This window comes from Hemitrygon akajei, chromosome 8, assembly GCF_048418815.1.
Source record: "Hemitrygon akajei chromosome 8, sHemAka1.3, whole genome shotgun sequence".
NCBI classification, from domain to species: domain Eukaryota; kingdom Metazoa; phylum Chordata; class Chondrichthyes; order Myliobatiformes; family Dasyatidae; genus Hemitrygon; species Hemitrygon akajei.
The window spans coordinates 161,326,624-161,346,633 of NC_133131.1; the positions used below are offsets into that span (position 1 = coordinate 161,326,624).

Sequence of the window (20,010 nt, forward strand, 5' to 3'; positions counted from 1 at the left end):
TCCCAGGTTATGAATGAGCTCCATTCCTGAGTCTGTCTTTAAGTCGGATTTGAAGACGGAACAGGTACATCCAGTATTATTTAGCGTCAGTTAGTCAAACGTTTTTCTTAGTATATAGTACATATTTTACCTTTCTGTGCATATAAAACACTTAAACATGTGTATTTCAATAATTTAACCACTGTGTTGCTTAGTAATAATTGTAGCTTTCATCAGGGCAGGGCCTTTCACATTCTCCATTAAAATTGTTCCGATCGTTGACCGACTATAGCCTAACACTTTTCCAATGACCAATGGTGTTTCACCTCCTTCCGTTCACTTTATTACTTCCACCTTATCTTCAATCGCGATCGTGATTATTTTCATGAACAGAAACACTGCGGATTCAGAGCTGCGCCACCAGGTCCTAATGTCCACTGCACTGAGACATGTTAAATAAAGTCCAGGGTTCTGCTGGGTCCTAAAGATCACCGCACTGATACATGTTAGATAAGGGACGTCCACGAATTTTGATATCTGCAGGGGGTCCCGGAGCCAATCCCCCACGGATAAGGAGGGCCAACTGTTATCTTATTTGTTCCTTCCTGCTGATTCCTGCTATGCACCTCCTTTTACTTAACTAGGGCCTCAATAACTCGAAAACCAGGGTTCCCTATGCCTATTCTCCTTTTGTCTGACAGGAACATACAAACTCTCAATGTCATATTCAATGTACTGATCCATGCCCTAAGCGCATCTGTTTTTCTGATAATGCTCTTTACATTGAAATATATGCAGGTCAGAAAGTTAGTCCCACCATGCTCAAAGTTTTGATTCTTGTATCTAGGCTTAACACCACCTCTTTCCACAACCACTGCCCAGTGTGTTATGTCACTCTGGTTCCTCTCCCCCTTCATCTCTGGTTTAATCCCCCTCTTCCCCAGTGCAGCACAGCGAACTTCCCCAGTAGGATATTCGTTCACTTCCAGTTCGGGTGCAACCCATTCCTTCTCTACACAGCCCACCTTCCCTAGAAAAGAGCCCGATGATCCAAAACACTGAAGCCCTCCCTTCTGCCCCAGCTCCTTAGTCATGTGTTAATCTGTATAATCTTCCTATTTCTGGTCCCACTAGCACTTGTCATAGGTAGCAATCCTGAGATCACAACGCTTGAGTTCCTGTCCTAATAACTTAATACCTAACTTCTTGAATTCATTTTGTACGACCTCGTCACCCATCTTACCCATGCCATTAGAAGACCACGATCTTCTATTACGGATACAATAGGGTCTTTTAAGAGGCTCCTGGATAGGTACATGGAACTTGGAAAGATAGAGGGCTATGGGTAACCCTAGGTAATTTCCAAAGTAAGTACATACTGGCTAAAGGGCCTGTATTATGCTGTAGGTTTTTATGGTTCTATCTCTGGTTGCTCATTCTCCCAATTAAGAATACTGTGAACCTGATCTGAGATGTCCCTGACCCTGGCATCTGGGAAGCAACAAACCATCTGGGAATCTCTATCTCATTCATAGAACCTCCTTCCTATTCCCCTAAGCAATGAATCCCCATCACTACAGCTCGCCTCTTCTCCCCCCTTTTGTTTTGAGCTGCAGGTCCAGACTTGGTGCCAACTAGCTGCTCACTGCAGCTTCTGCCTTGCAGGTCGCCACCCTCAACAGTATCCAAAGCGGTACATGTATTATTGAGGGGAACAGCCACAGGAGTGCTTTACACTGGCTGCCTATTCCCTTCCTACTACACTAATTGTCCTCCTGTACATCATATTTTGTGTATGAAGCTTCTTAAACTTTACCTGACTGCTTGCTTCCACTAATACCCTGATAACCTATTGCAGACACCTACCACGCTCAGAATCATGGACCTGGACTCTCTGGAGAGAGAGGTCTGAATGTCCCTCTGTACTTCAATGATATTAAGAGTTCTACCATTAACTGTATTTGTTTCCTCCTTTCATTTGATCTCCTAGAGTGCAATACCTCATACTTGCTGGTCTTAGATACCATTTGCCACTTTGCTCATATCTATAACTGTCCTAGATATCCTCCAATATTATTTAGTCCTTTACACTGTCCACAATTCCAGTAATCCTCGTGTTATTCGCAAACTTGCTGATCAACCCATCTACATTTTCACCTACATTGTTGATATCACATACAAGAGGTCTCAGCACTGATCTATATGGAACACCACTTGTTTCAAGCTTCCAGCTGGAGTAATAGCTTTCCACCCCTACTCTGTTGTCTATGAGCAAACATGTTCTGAATCCAGTCTTGCAATTCACCGTGGATACCATGCATCTTTATTATTTGAATCAGCCTACCACGAGAGATGTTATCAAGTGCCTTACTAAAGTCCACATAGATAACGTCCACTGCCTTAACCTTATCATGCTAGCTCCTCAGAAAACTCAATCTGGTTTACAAATCAGGCAGCTGACCTATAATACCATTCCTTAACCATCACTTGGTTAAAATATTGGAATATGCTCTCACAGTATTCCTTAGAGCTCAGATCTACAGTGGTTCAAGAAGGCAGTTCACCACCACTGCCTCAAAGGCATTTAGGGGTGGGCAATTAAGTGCTGTTACATTGTAAAAAATCCTTTTCCTTTGAATTAGTATAAAAATGAATTAATCCTAAGATCTATTTTTATGGTGCTTTGCAATAACTGACCAGTGCCAGTCTTTCTAAAACAAATGTGTTTATTTGGAGGTAAACCATTGCCTACAATTTTCAAATTTCATTCCTCAATTTAAAACAAACAGCATTTGTACCTTAATTATTCAACAACATTGGGTTGAAAGAAATAAAACATTGATTTGAAATTTTATTTACATGTCACACCACTAGATGCACTGATTCCGTAGCTTGATTGCAACTCTGGCTGCAACCGAAGTGGAACATATTATGATGTTGAAGTGAGCTGACCAGGTTTTAATTATTTTTGAAGCAATTTCATTTATTGCTTACTGAGGATAACATGGCCTTTCATTAAAGCAAAACACATAAAATGCTGGAGGAACTCAGCAAGCCAGGCAGCATCCAGGAAAAGAATACAGTTGATGCCACGTGTCAAATCCCTTTGGCAGGGCTTTGGCCCAAGGTGTCAACTGTACTATTTTCCTGGATGCTGTCTGGCCTGTTGAGTTCCTCCAGCATTTTGTGTGTGTTGCTTGGATTTCCAGCTTCTGCTGATTTTCTCTTGTTTGTGTATTGCCTTTTATTACACCAATTTAAACATATATTTGACTGATACAATTAAGTTGAGGTTATGGATTAAATTTTACTGGAGGTTTTTGATTTAGCCTGGGTGATTTGGGTCTCCATGGTCCTTCCTAAAGTTAATAAGGATGCAAAAGAATATTGAGTGTGTCTCTTTATTGAGGATTGTCTCCTTAATATGACAGGAAAAAGTCTCATAATTAATGTTTAGTCAGTCAATCCAGTTGATGGTACAGTCGACCCTCCTTATCCATGAATTCAACCAACCGCGAATCGTGAAAACCCGGAAGTGCTCTTCCAGCATTTGTTGTTCGAGCATGTACCGACTTTTTTCCTTGTCATCATTCCCTAAACAATTCAGTATAACAACCATTTTACATAGCATTTACATTGTATTAGGTATTATAAGTAATCTAGAGATGATTTAAAGTATATGGATGTGCGTGGGTTATTGTGGATCGGGATCGAAAAAATTTGTAAGTTCTCTTACTAAGTAAGTCGGAACAGGTACATCCGGTATTATTTAGCGTCAGTTAGTCAAACATTTGCATTCGTATATAGTATATATTTTACCTTTCTATGCATATAAAACGCTTAAGAACGTATGTTTCAGCGCCAGGCTGGGTAAGTTCCCGAGTTAGATCTAGTGACAGACCACTCCCGAGTGCGTTCTCCACCGTGTCGGGTTGATGTGGAGGATCAAAAACCCAAAACCCCAAAACCCAATAATTAAACCACTGCATTGCTTAGTAATAATTGTAGTTTTCATCGGGGAAGAGCCTTTCTCACTTTATTCCTTAAAATTGTTCCGATTGTTGACCGACGTAGCCTGACGCTTTTCCAGTGACTGATGGCGTTTCACCTCTTTCCGATCGCTTTATTATTTCCACTTTATTTTCAATCGTTATTCTGATTATTTTCGTGAACAGAAATGCTGCGGATTCAGATCTCTGCCACTGGGTCCTATTGTCCATCGCACTGAGCCAGGTTAAATAAGGTCTTGGGTTCTGCTGGGTCCTAAGATCCACCGCATTGATACAGGTTGAATAAGGGACTTGAGCATCCGTGAATTTTGGTATCTGCGAGGGGTCGCAGATAAGGAGGGCCGACTGTATACTGTAATACTAAGTGTAAAAAAAAATTGGGTGTCTCCTACAACAGCTTAATAGGCATGATGTTGTTCAGTTTAGTTGCAAGAGCTACAGTGCACCACTTTGGCTCATTAGTCTTTTGCAGGTTGCCAGAACATCCCTGTCTTGTGTGCTTTCCATTGGATGTACATCGGTTTTGAGAGAGGATGATGCCTAGGACTAACTACCACCTGTAGGATCCATGATGAAGTATTGGATATTGCCAAAACTTCCTTGCATCTGACGAATGGGGTTGTTCCTATATCTTGGATGTTGGAGGCTGTTTCTCAGGATGGTTGGTATAGTTTGTGCCTGCTTTTCGCATTTTCAGTGAGGCACTATTGTGGTGCTAATAATGGCAGGCTAAAAATCTGGGTTAGCAACATCATAACCTGGTTTCCACCCTTGGCAGACAAAAGCCAGGTGGAGCTTATGTCAGAAAAGTGACAACAATTTTTGAACAACAGATAGCCAAGTCATCATACCATGACTATTGGGTTGAGAGTGCAGCATGATGACCATTCATCAAGCTGTTTAAGAACTCGATGAAGGCTAGGAGTTCTGTCTTCGGTCAATAATGTGAATAAGTTCTAACTGCTTGTCTGATGGTTGCTGTCGCAATAAAATTTAAAGCTCAATGTCATCTATTGCAGAGCCATTCTCTTGATGGTACTGCTGTGGCTAAATGCTTGATAACTGTGGCTGTAGGTTGAGCAATCTGGGTGTTGCAATATTTCACAAAGATAACCTTGGCAGCATGTTCTACCTCTGAACTATCTAAGATGATAGCAGGGTTGTGAGGATACTCTAGTGGCTGGTTCCTTTCAACTTGCAGACTATTGCCTTTTGCTAAATGATAGCATCAAAAGCCTGGATTTCACTAATTGTAAACACTGTTGTTTCAAAGGTTAAAGCAGTAAATTTCATGGCACCTTGAAGTCTCTGACTCATTAAATTGCATAATCAGCTACCTTTCCTAATCACTTAAGCTTGCATCTGACACTGAATTGGGAAATTGCTTGGGATGCCTTGCAAGGAAGTGTTCTGAATAATTGTTGAACTGATCATTTCAGTTGGCTGTACATGTTAGACATCGTGGTTCAGTGATCCATGTATTGTCATTAAGCTTGATATGGTGACATATTTGTACTAATCTATTTTGCCTTAGTGGCAATCTACTATTATCTAGCTCATTATGCTGAAGTCTGAAGGTTGTACCCAGTAGATTGCAACAAAACAAACATAGCATATGACTTTCTTTCATTTGGGTCTTTTGGCAATTGTAAATCTTTTGGCTGACCTAAATACTAAATTAGATATTGAGAGATCAGTTTGTATCTGATTGTTTCTTTTAAAAAGTGTAATAGAAGCCTGACACTTATGCCTAGAAACTCCAATCTCAGAAATACATCCCTCTTCTGTATGCTTATGAGTGGAATTTAATGATGTTACTTTGGTTGCACTAGGACACCAGCTTGTTTTGGTAAAGTTAGAGCTTGGCTAACTAGAATATATTTTTAGACTGACAGTATCTAGTTAATATTTGGTCTAGTTCATTATTGCTGACTATTTCAAAGCAGCTTTACAATCCTTCCTGCATATAGTTCAATATTGCTGTTTTCTCTATTTATCATAATTATGTTTTGTGTTTGCGTTCGTAAGATTGGTAGCACTGTTTCTTCCCCACCCTGACTAATATATAAATTATTTAATTTTTATCCTTTACATGCTCCAATATCGTACTTTAAATAAAGAAATTACAACCAAAAGTAACTGAAAAATAGAGCTATTGTATAGAAACACGTTTCAGCAAAAAGAAACTATAGGAAGAACTCGGCAGGTGGGGCAGTATCTGCAGAAGCAAAGGGATGGTTGATGTTTCAGGTCAAAACCCTGCAGCAGGACTGAGAGTGTAACGGGAAGGTGGCCTGTATGTAGAAGTGAGAGGGAAGGGAGAGACAGATGCAGTGAGGTTTTCAGAAGAAGAAAAATGTTTAGATGGATAGTGCTGAGTAGACCAGGGAGAGTGAAGGATAGAGACAAGCTGGTAGATGATAAATGGAACCGGAGAAGTGAGGGAAGATGGACCAATGGAATCAAGTAAAGGAGTAGTCAGTGGAGCCTTCAAACATTTCTTTCATTTCCCAAACATCCACTCTCATCCCCACCCATCACCATCCTGGATAGAAGAGTGGACTTCCCTTGGTCCTCACTTTTCATCCCACTGCCATCCAGATGTTATCCTTCACCACTTCTGCCAGTTCCAATGGTCTCCACCAGTCATATCTTACCCTCTTAACTGCTTTCTGTAGGGACCACTCTATTCATGACTCCCTGGTCTACTCATTCATTCTCATCCTCTGGCATGTTTCCCTGCAAGTGAAGGAGGTGCATTAATTATCCCTACTTCTCCCTCTTTGTCACCATCTAGAAATCCTTGATGTTCCTTGCAGATGAAACAGATTCTTGTGCCTCATCTAGAAGGGCTCTCCTGGTCTATTGCTTTTGTTGTTTGTGATAGCCATCTTGTATTTCTGCTTTCATATTATTTCAACTCCTCTTTCCATTCCCACACCTACCTGTTACATCATTGAATTTTACAGTTTAATGAACCCACTCCTGCAATCCCACATCCAAGCAGTCACCCTCTTTGTGTACTTTTTCCATCTCTCCCTTTGTCTTCTACCGAGACCATCACCTTCTTCCCCACCTCTCGTCCCATCTGCCCATTATCCTTCCCTCAGCTGATTTAGAGCTTTCACCTTCCAGCCTCTGTTTCGACCCTGCCTTTCACATGCATGTACTAGCTATCTCCCTTTTACATAGAAACATAACATAGACATAGAAAATAGGTGCAGGAGTAGGCCATTCGGCCCTTCGAGCCTGCACCACCATTTAGTATGATCATGGCTGATCATCCAACTCAGAACCCTGTACCTGCTTTCTCTCCATACCCCCTGATCCCTTTAGCCACAAGGGCCATATCTAACTTCCTCTTAAATATAGCCAATGAACCGGCCTCAACTGTTTCCTGTGGCAGAGAATTCCACAGATTCACCACTCTCTGTGTGAAGAAGCTTTTCCTCATCTCGGTCCTAAAAGGCTTCCTGTTTATCCTTAAACTGTGACCCCTCATTCTGGACTTCCCCAACATTGGAAACAATCTTCCTGCATCTAGCCTGTCCAATCCCTTTAGAATTTTATATGCTTCAATAAGATCCCCTCTTAATCTTCTAAATTCCAGTGAGTATAAGCCTAGTCGATCCAGTCTTTCTTCATATGAAAGTCCTGCCATCCCAGGAATCAATCTGGTGAACCTTCTCTGTACTCCCTCTATGGCAAGAATGTCTTTCCTCAGATTAGGGAACCAAAACTGCACACAATACTCCAGATGTGGTCTCACCAAGGCCTTGTACAACTGGAGTAGAACCTCCCTGCTCCTGTACTCGAATCCTTTTGCTATGAATGCCAACATACCATTTGCCTTTTTCATCGCCTGCTGTACCTGCATGCCCACCTTCAATGACTTACAATCTCAGTCTAAAGCAGGATCTCCACCTGAACTGTTAGCCATCCCTTTTCCTCCCGTGGAATGCTTCCTGCAGTTTGTTTTTTGCTCTAGCAATTACAATGTTGTGCCCATTGTTGATTAATTACGGTAGGCTGATTGCTGATAATGCCAAGTGGATGTCTTGTTGAATTTTCCTCCGATACTGTGCAAACATGATTTGGGTTAACAGAGGTTTTTCCTTCCCCAGTAGTTATATAACTAGTTCAGTGTTCTTTTCGTTCTTCTGTTTTATTCCAAGCTTGTTTTCAGCAAGGTTATTTTAACAGAATTGTTTAAAAGTGAAAGATTCTTATTGGCTACGAAAGACTGTGTGCATTACTGGGTCTGCAGCTATAACAGTGACTGGAATTTTAAAAGTTTCATTGCTTGTGGTACACGATTTCTGAACCGAAACAATAGATCATTTTATATTACAGGAAAAAAGTCTTTGTTAGCAGTTAGTAGTTCAGTTAGTTACAACTTAAAGATAGCTAGGACCAAATATGGCTATTATTTTACTTAACAAAAGTATCTTATGGGGACAATTTAGCAGTTAGGTTTGATGCTTAATTTTAGTATTTGTCATCTTCCTCTAATTCAAAGTTCCTGTTCTTCCATCCTCAGAATGTCATCAGAGGACAAAAGTGTGGAGGCATCTGACCTAGGACCGCCACCTCTTTCTGCCGCCCTTGCGGCTGTTCCTGTTGGCAGCCCTGTAAATAATGACAAACGGCCACGAGGACGGCCTCGTAAAGATGGCACAACTCCTCTACAAAAGAAAAAGAAGTAAGTGCTGTTTGGAAACTATACGTTGTATTATTTGTTTATGTTCAGATATCACCAGCTTGGATTTAAAAAAACATCTATTGCCACTGTAGCATAGTGGTCAGTGAGGTGCTATTACAGCTTGGAGTGTCGAGGATGGGAGCTCAATTCCACTGCTGTTTGTAAGGAATCCCTGTATGTCCTTCCCCATGGAATGTGTGGCTTTTCCCCAGGTGCTCTGGTTCCCTCCCACAATCCACAGATGTACTGGATAGGTAGTTGGTCATTGTAAATTGTTTCTTTATTAGATTAAGGCTAAATTGGGGTTGTCGGAGTTGCTGGGGCTTGGAGGGCCGGAAGGGCATTCTCCATGCTGCACCGATAAATAAATACTGTGCTCTTTATGGTTTTCAGTAATCTGCTTTTGATAGCTTGGCAATGCTACTACCTGGTTTTTTTTGAGAAAAAGTATACACTTTGAGGAGCATGGATTTTTGAACTCATTTGCTCTGCATTCTTGGTTCATGGAAGAGGTGGCAAAGCAAATAATCTATTTTGGTTAGGAAAATGATTTCTACTCCCTCAACATCATTATTATTTATGGAAATGCAGTGATCTTCTGCGACAAATCGCTTTCTTGAGGCACATTACAGAAGTACGTACAGCTTTGAATCTTGTGCATGTCTTGTCTTATTTCTGATACCGAACACATAATGATTAGTTTAGTCAGGTGAGTACTTTCTATGAGCTAAAGCTACATCAGAAATATGAAGGAATATTCTCTATTTGCCTAGATGAGAAACTCCAACAGCACTCAAGAAATTTAGCACCTGATTGAATGGCATGCTATCCACCACCCTAACACTAACTCCTTCCACATTGTACAGTCTCCATTATGTGTGCCATCTCCAAAAAGCCCATCTGACAGCATCTTCCACAGCCATGATCTCTACCACTGTACATTGGGTCCATTGATTAAACCACTGGCATATTCTTCTTTAAGGTGCACACCATCATGATTTGGAAATAACACTCTACTTTCATCAGAGCTGCGTTTATTTCTTCTAACTGCCTCTACAATAGCACAAGGAATACCTTCACAAGAAATTGTGTAATGGTTGATGATGGCAGTTAGCAAAGGGCAATAAATGTTTATCTTGCTGGTAGTGCCCATGTTTTTCAAATGCAAGAAGTAATAGCTGAAAGGTTGAAAGATTATTCAGTGCATAACTAAATTGTTTTCCAGTGAGTTTTTGTACATCCTTTCCCAAAAATATATTCAGTGTTTATTCTATAAATCTTCTCTAATTTCACTCTCGTCTCTCATTCAGAACAGTGCTCAAGTACTGTATGACCAAAAATATCATTATTCAGGAGATTTAATGAATTATCAGTATTTTGTTCTACTCAAGTTGTTATAATTGTGCCATTGCTAGTATCAGAAATGCATTCACTCACACTATGCCCATATAAAACCAACCATTTGGCTGAGTATCTTGCAACATCAGCAACAGAAATTGTGCAAAAAAGTTATTGCCGAATAAGTTGCATTAAGATTTTCTGTAAATTGTGAGCCTGGCATATTAGTTCTGTTAGGAGTTTCATTTGTAACACTTTACCAGCAGGCTGGTATAGGTCTAGGGGAAAAGGAGATCCAGCCACACACCACCCCCACCTCCCGTACACGCAGGTGCTGTGGGAATCAAGTTTATGCCTCGCGCACACACACAGTATCAAATTCACACCAGATACCGTTATGAAATACACTTTAAAGAGTTTACTAAAACTAAAAGAGTATTAAGCAATACAATATATATGAAAGAAAAGGAAAAGCAAAAGGCGCCAACTTATCAAAGTTCAGTCAGTTTAGTGCACATCGTTGGAGTTCAACCATCGAACCATTCGACCCCTCGTCGCTTGCCTCCGACCTCCACGTCTTCGCACCTGGGACCACCCCCGGTGGTCAACCAAGCAGTGCAGCGCACGTCCACCTTCCTCGGCGTCTTCCTCTTGACTCTCCCGAAAACCCCCCCCCAAGCTCCCAGCCTCACAAGACAAAATAACATTCCCCATTGGTTAACAAATGAATACAATCCCCATATCAGCAAGTCTAAAGCTAAACAACTGCGAGAGAAACACTTATCAGACAAAGTGTTAACAAACCAAAGAAGCCATTTTGAGTAACATACACAGGACATTGTACACATTCATTTCCTCTTTGTGGTTTATGCTAAGTTGCTGAGTAGCCTATTTTCACTTCTGTCAGCCAGGTAAGTGAGCAAAGTTGTTAGTATGCTATCCCACTTTGCCATGTATGCTTACTTTTCAGCAAGGTAAATGGCATTCTGAAGCAAGATATTCAGTATGTTTAATTGTCTTTATAATCAATGGATTGTAGAAAAGCAAAAACAGATGTTGAAAATCTGGGGGGTAAAAGGGCTGATAATTCTGAGTGTGTGCAGCAAGTCGGGCAGCATCAGTGAAAATAAAAATTGAGTTAATGTTTCAGGTCATTCGGGTGAAAGATTATTAACCTGAAATGTATGGGGTTGAGTGGGATCTGGGATCAGCCATGATGGAATGGCAGAGCAGACTCAATAGGCTGAGTGGCCTAATTCTGCTCCATGTCTTTTGGTCAACTCATTTTCTCTCTAGAGATGCTGTCTGAGCTGCTCAGTGTTTTTTGATTTTGTGTTTTTATTATTGAGATTGTATAAATCTGAATGTACTGCACTTGCACACCTCTGGCTCAAACCCAGAATTTTTCCTGGTTGACATTGCTTAATGATTTGGTACCAAGGGACCAATGGCTGTTTCATCCCTTAATTTACTTGATGAGCTAAAGGTTCAAGCATTTGAAGATTGCTTTGTGGCTTTGTTTTCAAAGACGATACAGACGGAGAGACATGGATTTACAGGGCCTACAAAAAGTATTCACAATTTATTGTTTTACAGCATTGAATCACATGGATTTAATTTGGCTTTTTTTGACACTGATCAACAGAAAAAGACTCTTTTGTGTCAAAGTGAAAACAAGGTGATCTAAATTATTTACAAATATAAAACACAAAATAACTGATTGCATATGTATTCACCCCTTTAATATGACACACTAATTTATCACTGGTGCAGCCAATTGGTTTTAGACGTCGTATAACTAGTTAAATGGAGATCTGTTTTTGGAGACCTGTTTGCAGTCAAGGTGTTTCAATTGATTGTAGTAGGAATACACTTGTATCTAGAAGGTCCAACTGCTGGTGAGTCAGTTCTCTGGCAAAAGCTACACTATGAAGACAAAAGAACACTCCAAGCAATTCTGCAAAAAGGTTATTGAAAAGCACAAGTCAGGAAATGGATACAAGAAAATTTTCAAGTCACTGAATATCCCTTGGCGTACAGTTAAGAAAAATCAACAAGGAATGTAAAGAATATGGCACAGCTGTAAATTTGCCTAGACCAGGTCGTACTCAAAAACTGAGTGACCATGCAAGAAGAGGACTGTGGAAGAGTTACAAGCTTCAGTGGCTGAGATGGAAGCAACTGCGCATACAACAACTGTTACCCAGGTGCTTCACCAGTTGCAGCTTCATGAGAAAATGGCAAAGAGAAAGCTGCTGTTGAAAAAATCCTTACATAAGATCTCAGCTAGAGTTTGCCAGAAGACACAAGGGAGACTGGAAGAAGGTTCTACAGTCTGATGAAGCCAAAATTGAGCTTTTTGGCTCTTTGACTAAATGCTATGCTTGGCATAAGCCATTCCTACCATGAAGCATAAAGGTGGCTGCATGTGAGGATGCTTCACTGTGTGATTCAATGTTGTAAAACAGCAAAATACGAAAACTTCCAAGTGGGGTGAATACTTATTACAGGTGTCCCCCGTTTTTCGAATGTTCGCTTTACGATACCTCGCTGTTACGAAAGACCTACATTAGTTACCTGTTTTTGCTAACAGAAGGTGTTTTCACCGTTACGAAAAAAGGTAGCGCGCGCACTGAGTAGCCAAGCTCCTCCCCCGGAACTGCATTCTAGCCGGCATTGCTTAAACACGTGCCTGTGAGCATCTGTGCTTTATGTTGATGTATTTTGTGCATCCGTTAGCAAGATGAGTTCTAAGGTATCAGAAAAGCCTAAAAGAGCACATAAGGGTGTTAAACATAGCACAAAACTAGACATGATAAAGCGTTTCGATCATGGTGAACGAAGTAAGGATATAATGAGTTTGGCTAAGGGTTTGTGGAAGTTGGTGAAGATGATGTTGAAGAGGTTTTGGCATCCCATGACCAAGAACTGACAGATGAAGAGCTGATGAAGAGGAAAGGATAAAAATTGAAGCCGAATGCAGTAGCGAACTGAAGTCGTCCAGGAACTGAACAGGAAGCAAACTGAAGTCATCCAGGAACTGAACGGGAAGCAATTGTGTGAGATTTTCGCTGCGATTGACAACGCTGCAATGATTGCAAAAAAGTATGACTTTAATTTTGAAGGGGTACGTAGGTTTAGGGCATATTTGCAGGATGATTTGAGTGCTTACAGAGAACTGTATGATAGAAAAATGCACGAGGCTAAGCAGTCAAGCATACTGTCGTTTTTCAAGCCTTCCACATCAGCCACAGCAGACGACGAAACTCGACCTTTGGCATCAAGGCAGGCGGACATAGAAGAAGGTGACCTGCCTGCCCTGATGGAAACAGACGACGATGGGATGACACCCCAGTTTCCTCTACTTCCCACCACCCCAACCTCCGAGTCAGCCTAACACACCATCATCAGTGTGCTCACTGTCTTCCCAATTCCAGTAAGTGAAACTACACTGGACGTACATTATTTCTACTTTATATAGACTGTGTATTCTTATGTGTTACTTGGTATGATTTGGCAGCTTCATAGCTTAAAGATTACTGGAAAGAATGCTTCTGCTGAGAGTGCTTGCGCCGAGTGTTTCTGCCAAGAGCGCTTGTGCCGAGTGTTTTTGCCGCGAGTGCTGCCGAGATGCCAAGAGCGCTTGCGTGAGATTTTCACTATGGTGGACAGTGCGGCAATAATTGCGGCAAAGTATTCCTACTTTATATAGGCTGTGTATTTATCAGATTATTCCTGCTTTTACTACATGTTACTGTTATTTTAGGTTTTATGTGTTATTTGGCATGGTTTGGTAGGTTATTTTTTGGGTTTGCGAATGCTCACAAATTTTTCCCATATAAATAAATGGTAATTGCTTCTTCACTTTACGACATTCCGGCTTACGAACCATTTCATAGGAACGCTCTATCTTCGAATAGTGGGGGAAACCTGTATAGGCATTGTATATCACAACAGCATTCATCAAGATATCCTAAAGTAGTCCTTTTGAAGTGTAGGTCTTTCTGTACTATACGGAATGTTGTAAAGTTCCGTTTGTACACCGTTAGCTCACACAAGCAACATGATGATAACTGGATAATTCTGGTGGAACGCATCCCCTCCCCCTCCCAGTTTCATATCTCTTACTATCTCTTCTTTCAGTTAGTCCTGACGAAGGGTCTCAGCCCGAAACGTCGACTGTACTTCTTCCTATAGATGCTGCCTGGCCTGCTGTGTTCCACCAGCATTTTGTGTGTGTTGCTTGAATTTTCAGCATCTGCAGATTTCCTCATGTTTGCACTGGATAACCCTGTTTTTATTTGATGTATAAATATTTATCAAGTCAACACAGAAGTTCTTTGAAACAATGCCATGGCATCTTTGGTATCTACTAGAGGCATCTGAGATAAGTACCTTATGATAAATATGGAAACCATTCACTAGGGTACTGGTGTGTTATTCTGGGATCAAGAGTGGGATGATTGATCTGATTCATCTCAGTTTCAGCTGATACATTTTTGTTCTGATAATTCAATTTGGAGAAGAAAGTTAATCATTAAGGATATCTGATACTTAGTTTGTTTAAAGATCCTGTACATTGCTCTAGCAATTTAATGCTAGAATGACAATGTTTTACAGTTATATTGTAACATTTCATTTGTCCTTATTGCATCTGGTAGTATGATTTCCAAACCAAATTGTAAGTGGTTTTACACACTGAGGTATTAATACTTTAGAACTAAGTTGATTTTGAGTTAATTTGTTTTACTTAGAATGTATCCAGCTATGAAAATAATGTACCTCCACCTGATCAGTTTGAGCTGTATTTGAATTTCTGTTTTAAAGGAGAAACCACAGTGTTGGCTTTGATTGTGCTATTTGGTGCTCTGTTGATAGCATTGACTTGGTGTACATTAATAAGTCTCCAATATAATACGTCCAAAATGAAAGATTGAAGGCACTTTTGTTCATTTTGACCAAAAAAAAGGAACATGGTTAGGAATCATGAGACTGCGTTTTGATGGATTGATAAGAAAATGAATGCTTTTGAAGAAAAATGTCATTATGTTTGTTGATGTTAAAGAAATGGCATTTCTTAATTTAGAAAATCAGAAGTAGTTAGAACTTGGATCGCAAGGAGTTGTTAAGACTTGATTTAACCTTAAAGGAGAATTCTACACCATTATATCTCGATTTTTACTTTATAATGCAGTAGAAGAGTTTGTACAGTATCTCCTTGAGTTGTACTTTTTATTAAAGTTTGACCTTTCCTGAAATATATTTGAAGTGGTACAATTCACCTTTCTCAATTAATGTAATAATTCATTGAACTATTTGACCAGATTTTGACGGTTTGAGATTCCTCATTCATTTCCAACATATTTATAAGATAAAAAGCAATATTCCACATTATTTGAATTGGTGACCTTTTATTAGCGTGGTACCCAAGTATAAAAATGATATTTTGATGTGTTATCTCAGCAATTAAAGTTGGTGGTTATCTCATAGACTTTGTTTTTTGTGGTATTTAAAAACTTTTAAACCACCATGTTCAGATAATGATGTCTACTACTAATTTCCAAGGCATTCACTCTTTCTGCTCAATCGATTAAGAGCTACTTTATGGGTACTTGTGCTGTCGTTTTGCTGTTTTACACTCTCAAGGTTCGTATTAAAAGGAGTAACCACCTAATGATGACCTTCCTTTAATATAATTTGCTGTGACAATGAGCACTTGTGAACACATCAGCATGAGATTATTTTTATATAGTACTACACATCTGTAGCTTCTAAGCTGTGCCAAACGTCCAATTAATGTTAAGCAGATGATCATTTTGGTATCTATCTTTGTCCTTATCAAACTTAGCAGATATGTTTTTGTTGTCTCTGTCCAAATCAGGTAAGAAGTTGAAGCCCAGGTGCATATTCCTCTAGCACTCCACTTCACATCTGGCTAATCACAAAAGATCCATTTATAAACAATTTCCTGTTGTCAGCTCACCTTCTATCTACCTGCTCTACTATGATTTTCAAATTTTTGTAGTATTATTTGATGCAGGCTTGGTATTCTCCTTATCTCCAGTATGTTACTGCTTCAAAGAACTCCATTAAACTGGTTGTAAATGATAGTTTCACAAAACAATCTTGTCTTTGATTACCATGAACATCTTTTAGGGCCTGCTTTAACCTGCTTTGACGTCTTTAATAATAGCCTCCAACTTTTTTCCTATGACGGCTAATTGGCCTGTAGTTTCCTGTTTTCTCTCTCTCCCTCCCTTTTTGATAAACAGCAAATGTAATAACTCATTTGCTCAATCTAATTGAACCTCTGCCAAATGTAGAGAATTTTGGACAATTACTAACTCAAAACAAATTACTGGAAATAATAAGATGGTCAGGCAACATGTATGGAGAAAGAAAAATGAAGCAGATTTTTCGGATCAGTGACCTTTAACCAGAAGCAGCTCCTCATTAGTCACCTCTTTTTAAGACCCTGCAATGAAGTCCATCATGACCTAGAGACTTGACAGATGTTTTATTCAATACTATTTCCTTTATGACTTGAACATTTTGTGACCTAGTTTCTCCTCTCTTCCAATTCCCTGTTAATAGTGATTTTATAATGTTAGTATCCTTCATAATAGCTGTTGTAGATGAATCTCCACTTCTCTATCCCTCCCACCACCTCAGATGCTAGAATAGTGACAGACTAGGTTAATAGTCTTGTAACAGCAGGATAGAAGCCTGGTGGTTTGTGCTTTCAGGTTGTTTTAGCTTCTGCCTGATTGGGGGGTTGGGATGGGACAGAAGAAAGAATGACTGGAGTGGATGGCGCTCCACTCAAGGTAGCAAGAAGTGTAGATGATCTATGGAGGGGAAAATCTGTGATTTGGTGAAAGGTAGAGATGAATGTTAAGAGTACAGGACAAAAGTAAGGAAAGATGAGACCGGCAAAAAATGGTCTACAGTTAGGTAAATGGGAAATCAGGTTTTTTCCCCCCGAGTTGTTGAACTCTAATCTGAAAGACTATAACGAGCCTTGTTGAAAGATCGAGAATGGTATCTCCAAACTTATTTTCAATTACAGCTCGTGGCCCAAGGTAAGAGTGGGCTCAACAGCAAATTAAAATGGCAGACATTCAGAAAATGGAGTAACACACACAAAATGTTGGAGGAATTCAGCAGCCCAGGCAGCATCTGTGGGAAAAGAGTAAACAGTGGACGTTTTGAGCCAAGACCCTTTATCAGTCCTGATGAAGGACCTTGCCCCGAAACATTGGCAGTTCACTCTTTTCCGTAGATGTTGCCTGGGCTGCTGAGTTCCTCCAGCATTTTGTGTGTATTGCTTTGGATTTCCAGCATCTGCAGATTTTCTTTGTGATTCGGAAACTGGGCTGAAAGACATCTAAAGCAAAGCACTCACACAGAGCCCCAATCCTGCACAGTTAACATCTTCCCAAAACTAAATTCAACATTGCCATCCATGGTTGATCATACTTATCACCTTTTCTTTTTACTTTTCTTGTATCTTGGCTCCTTTTTTTAAACCACAATTATTTTCTGGAGTTGCTTATTTTTCTGATGACCTCAAACCTGAACATTCTTCTGTTTCTAATTGACTAACTTTTACGATGGTTGTCTAATCTGACTACACCTCCTTGTCCTAGGCACCCCCAACGTTTTTGACTGGAGGCCAAACGTGTCTCTATTTTTCACTAGTACTCTCTGCCTGACTGAACGTGTTCCCACATTACATAACCTTTCTTTTGACTCCATTGGCTTTAAATAAAGAACATTGCTAGTGAGAACTTGTATTTGTTCCAGCTTTTCATGGAATATGTGGAATGTCTTGTGGAAATCTTTCTCACCCCTTTTTCCACTCTACTGGTGTACTTTGTTGAAAATTTTGTCCAAACTAAAATGTTGTAACTTTGATTTCCTCCTTTTTTGCATGAACCTACCTTTTTCTTTCATCAATCCACAATTTGTCATCTTGGATACGTGCCAGTGAAATGCACTTCCATTTAAGTATCAGTAACCATAGATGACAAAACACTATGTTTGTTCCCTTTTCTGTATTTCCGTTTTCATGCTTCGCCCTCTGACAAAGATTGTCTTGTCCTCGTGTTCAACCTGGTACACTCCACATTAAACCAATCATCTTTTGCCACTTCTTATTTGTTTAGAAATACAGCGCAGAACAGGCCCTTCTGGCCTAACAATCCGTGCTGCTCAGCAAGCCACCTATTTAACACAGGTCTACTCACTGGACAATTTACAATGACCAATTAACCTACCAACTGATATGTCTTTGGACTGTGGGAGGAAGCCAGAGCACCCAGAGTGGGCCTATGTGGTCATGGGGAGGACGTACAAACTCCTCCCCATACTGGTACTGCAATTGAACTCTAAACTCTGATGGGCAGAGTTGTAATAGCATCATGCTAACTGCTACACTAATGTGGCATTCTACCAAGGCCTTCTGTCAATTCCTGAGTGATTCCATCATTAAGCAAATCTTTTTTTTCAGCCTTAAGATGTAACTTTTTTTTTGCAAACAGTGGTTAACTTTTAAGCTACTCCAGTACTTTTGCTTGTTAGAAGATGTTCCCATGTTAGCACAGGAGATCCACAGGAGCCCTTTTATCTTGTCCTTTTTATTCTAGGGCACCCAAGACACCGTTCATTTGAAATATTAGTTTGTTTATATTTTCAGACACTTGAGCATTGTTTATGTTTTTGTGGTTATTTGAATGGAGGCAGCAGGAGAATGAGGAGTGAATCCAGATTAGATGACTGCTTTTGAAGGATGCCTCCATTTCGGTTTACAAGTATGACTGTGTTTCCAGTTGCTTGCCACTTTAATTCTTTGTCCTATTCGATCTTTTGGTTAGCCTCTTGCATTGTCCCTAGGAAACTTGATAATTGAAAACAAGAAGTAGAAGGATATACAAACACGAGGAAATCTGCAGATGCTGGAAATTCAAACAACACACACAAAATGCTGGTGGAACGCAGCAGGCCAGGCAGCATCTATAAGGAGAAGCACTGTTGACGTTTCGGGCTGAGACCCTTCGTCAGTAGAAGGATATTTAGTTTTTTGGTGCCTGTTCTGCCACCGGCCACAGTCATGGCTGAGCCTCTATCTCAAAACCGTTTTTTCTTGGACATTGCATACTTTACAAATTTATAATTTCATCTTAAATATATTCAGCATCTTCCACCCTTTGAAACTATTTCTTTTCACTTCAGTCCTAAATTCCTTGTCCTGTTACCCTCATTCACTGCCTTTACCCTGTTCAAAGGAAGCGTTCTCCCTGCCTTTAGTCTGCCCTGCCATATTTTGTTTCCTTTAGTCAGTGCTTGCACCCCAACCCTGAGACTCAAATGATCTCAAATCAAATCACCCTAAACTCTTCTCATACAGCAGTCCTGTTGTACAATGAGCAATGACTCAACATTTGCTGAGCATAGTGCCTTATGGATTTAACATTGAGTTCAAATCATGGTTTTGCTTTTGTAACTACATTTTACCTATAATCAATTTAGCATTAATTTCTTGTCCAATTCTCAAGCCCCTTTATCAGTGTACAACTGTACTATATAAAAGAGCTGTAGATACAGAGAGTTAGGAAGGAAGCTGAGAATCTTGGGATTACTGCCTGTGCCACGTGACAGTGAGGATAGGAATAAAATGAGGTGGCAGATAAATGCGTAGCTGAAGAATTGGAGCAGAGAGTGGGGATTCAGATTTCTGGATAATTGGGACCTTTTCTGGGGCAGGTACGACCTGTACAAAAGGGACAGGTTGCACTTGAATCCGAGGGGAACCAATATTCTTGCGGGCAGGTTTACTAGGGCTGTTGGGAGTGGTTTAAACTAATGTGGCGGGGGATGGGAACCAATATGATAGACCTGAGGATGACCCAGCAGTTTTACAGTATATGATAGATGTAACATGACTGACTGTAAGGAAGGACAAGCCAGTGATTGGGTACA

At 40.2% G+C, this 20,010-nt stretch overlaps 1 protein-coding gene across 10 annotated transcripts in view; it reads left to right on the top strand.

Moving 5' to 3' along the window:
- Nucleotides 1-20,010, top strand: part of kmt2ca (lysine (K)-specific methyltransferase 2Ca) — a 469,037-nt gene that overhangs the window by 72,409 nt on the left and 376,618 nt on the right. For all 10 annotated transcript variants that reach the window (XM_073054925.1, XM_073054927.1, XM_073054926.1 and 7 more), the window contains one exon: nt 8,530-8,691. In XM_073054925.1, coding sequence (XP_072911026.1) covers nt 8,531-8,691 — 161 coding nt within the window. In that variant the 5' untranslated portion in view covers nt 8,530. The remainder of the gene's footprint in view (nt 1-8,529; nt 8,692-20,010) is intronic.